This window comes from Crocodylus porosus, unplaced genomic scaffold, assembly GCF_001723895.1.
Source record: "Crocodylus porosus isolate Cpor-Errol unplaced genomic scaffold, CroPor_comp1, whole genome shotgun sequence".
In the NCBI taxonomy this organism is placed as follows: Eukaryota; Metazoa; Chordata; order Crocodylia; family Crocodylidae; genus Crocodylus; species Crocodylus porosus.
In genome coordinates, this window is record NW_017728918.1 from 58,370,369 (window position 1) to 58,373,284 (window position 2,916).

A 2,916-nucleotide genomic window follows, 5' to 3' on the forward strand; every position below is an offset into this window, starting at 1 on the left:
GGGTACGCGGGGACCCGCGGGGCGGGGGAGGCCGGGCGGGCTGCGTGGGGCGGCCGCGGGTTTCCGTGGCCTCGGATCCAGGGCAAGCTGGGGAGGAGCCCCCTGTTAGCAGTCGATGGAGACGCCTTTCCCCCGCTCGCCTCCCGCCCTGTCCCATGGGCAGCGAGTTACAGGCACTTGCCCCGCAGCCGGACTCGCCCAGGAAGCTCCATGCCAGCGAGCAGGCGTGATTACAAATCCCCTCTGTTTTGTGCTGGTCTCAGCAGCTGGGTCCCAGCGTGTTAGGACACAGAGGTGTTGGTGTGGCAGGGCGGCTTTCCCTTTCCTGCTCGCTTGGGAGCCACTTCAGGGAGTGGGCTCAGCTTTTTCGTTCACCCCCGGGCTTTTGCTGCCGTTGTTTGTCTTGGGGTCTCCGTCTGCTGCTGCTAGACTCTGGGGACAGAAATCAGGTCCATGTTCAACCGGACCCTCAGCCTACGTTTCTCTATGCAGGAGTTGTCCTGTGCTCCCCTTGGGGGCGGCTGCTGGCATCAGTGGATGGTGGCGGAGGTGCTGGGGTCTGCATGACTGGCATAATTCACAGAATCCAAGCCTTAATGCGTGCATTTTTCAACTGCACTTGATTTCTATGGACCGATGTGAGAGAGGACAAGTGAAACTGTGCCCTGGCACCGCCGCCTCCCTTGCAGTAAAATACCTTCAGTGTAGTTTCCCTTCCTGATTAGTGAGAGGTGAAATGATTGGACTCATAGAACAGCACTAGTTTAAGCTTCTTGGGCAAGGAGGAGGCTATGTGCTATTATGCAATAAGCTTGACGGCAAAGCAGAGATACAGAATTTGCCATCAACACTGTTCTCCTTTTGTAAAACAGTATGACTAAATATCAGGCTGGGAGGAGTAGATTTGAGGGTTTACCTCTGCTGTTTATGTTTTCCAGCCCCACATTTCTGGTGACAGCTCCCTGTAACATCAGGCCTGGTGGAAATGTAACTGTTGGGGTTGTTCTTCTGCAAGACAGCCCGCTCCAAGTCACAGTCAGAGGGGCAGTGCTCAGAGGAAATGATTCCCTGCTGAGTGGAGAGCTTGTTTTTGAAAAAGGTAAGTTGGCAGCATGAGCCAAAAGAGATTTCAGTGTACGTTACCCTCCTCCCAACTGCCTCACTCTTGAAATAAACCTGTATTTTTAGCTGGTGGGCTGGTCTTGTTTTACCACATTTGGTCAGTGCAAGGAGAAAAACATTAGTACATAAGGTGGAACTGTTTGCTGAATATTTAGTGGTTTGTACATAGGTGTCATAACTCATTCTGGGCACATTGGGAATAACAGTAACAAGTATTAATGATAGTGTGATGTGCTGGCACCTACTGAATTCCTAAAAGTACTCTGGATCCCAGGGCTTAGGCCAGATTATAAGACTATCTCAGAAACTCTGCCCTCTCTGAGGTTTATTGAAAGATTCAGGGTCAAGACAAAATGTATATGGGGGAGAGAGGGGGGACTGGACTCGATCTCATGAGGTCCCTTCCAGCCCCTAATGTCTATGACATCTATGAAAAGCTGCTCATAAAAGCACTTAGATGCAGCTGATTGTTTATATAATCAAGCAGGAAGAAGAAGGTGTGCTGGGAGTGGTCAGTGTGGGGAGGAGCTGGCTGTGAACACCACATGATTGTCAGAACACAGTAAATGAGAAAGCTTCATGGGTTATTTTAACGCTGGCCAAAAATTGGACCTGCAAAGACTGGCCCCTGGGTTCCAGGATTTACTGTGCTTTGGTCCTGTCCTTTATGTACATTAGAGCAGCCTGAGGCCCATAGAGGCAATTCTGACAGTTGGAAGTAGTTGGATCATTGAGATACCCTGGCTGAAGTGGTCCCTTTTAGCCCTAGAGTCTACGTAAGAACATAGGAATACAGGACTAGGATGTCCTGGTCTTAGTCATTAAATGCAACCATATCATGCCAATTAATCAAGATCCGTCTTAAAAGTAGCTAGGTGTGTTTGACCTCACTTTTACTGGAAGGTTGTTGCTGAACTTCACGGCTCTGGCGCTTAGAAGCCTTCTGATTTCAGGCTTAAATTATTCATTGTTGGTAGTTCAGACAGATATTTTGGAGATTTATTGTTCACTTGGGGAACAAATGATAGTATCTGTTATACCAATAATCATGCTGCTTTAATACTTACATAGAATATGTTGACTAAAAGATGATTGATGGAGAAAGTGATTAATACTGCAGTTATATTTTAGATTATTGCATCAGCCCAATTACATTTGTCTTTCTCTGAGGCTGAACATTCTCGAGTACATAGCTTATTGTCAATTAACCTGCCATTTTGTTCCTGAGTAAAAGATAGAATGCACATTTATTGTAAAAACTGATCTTTTCCCCATCCTTTCTTCTAACTCTTCTGTCTCTTGTCCCATGCTGCTGCTTCTTTTGACAACATGTGTTATATGGGCAGTGTTACAGGCTGTTGTTTGTATTTGGTAATGCCAAAGAGGACAGTAGGTCCAGGTTTCCCTTGATTTATGAGTTATATACATTCCTGGAGAATGGTGCATAAAGGGAACCTACTTTACAATGTAACAAATAGGGATAAGTTCCTATGGCGGTGAGAGAGAGGCTAGGACTAGGGAAGGGGTGGGTGGAGGGTGCTGCTCCTGGGGCTGCACAAGGAAGCAAAACAGAGGGAACGGAGTAGCGCTCACCCCAGCCCCGGCTGCAGTGGCCCTGCTAAACCAGATGGGGCAACTGGCGACTGACGCCCAGGATAAAGCCGACCTATTAAATAGGTACTTTGCGTCAGTCTTTCATCAGTCCTATGGGACACCCATGCCTGCTATGGGACAGGGAGATCCGGGTGATGTGGATCCCCTACCCTCCATAAATGCTGACCTCCTGAAGGAACA

At 48.1% G+C, this 2,916-nt stretch overlaps 1 protein-coding gene across 1 annotated transcript in view; it reads left to right on the forward strand.

Moving 5' to 3' along the window:
* Positions 1-2,916, forward strand: part of CD109 (CD109 molecule) — a 106,885-nt gene that overhangs the window by 2,710 nt on the left and 101,259 nt on the right. The window contains exon 2 of the mRNA XM_019538158.1: positions 939-1,099. Within this exon, the coding sequence (XP_019393703.1) occupies positions 939-1,099 (161 nt within the window). The remainder of the gene's footprint in view (positions 1-938; positions 1,100-2,916) is intronic.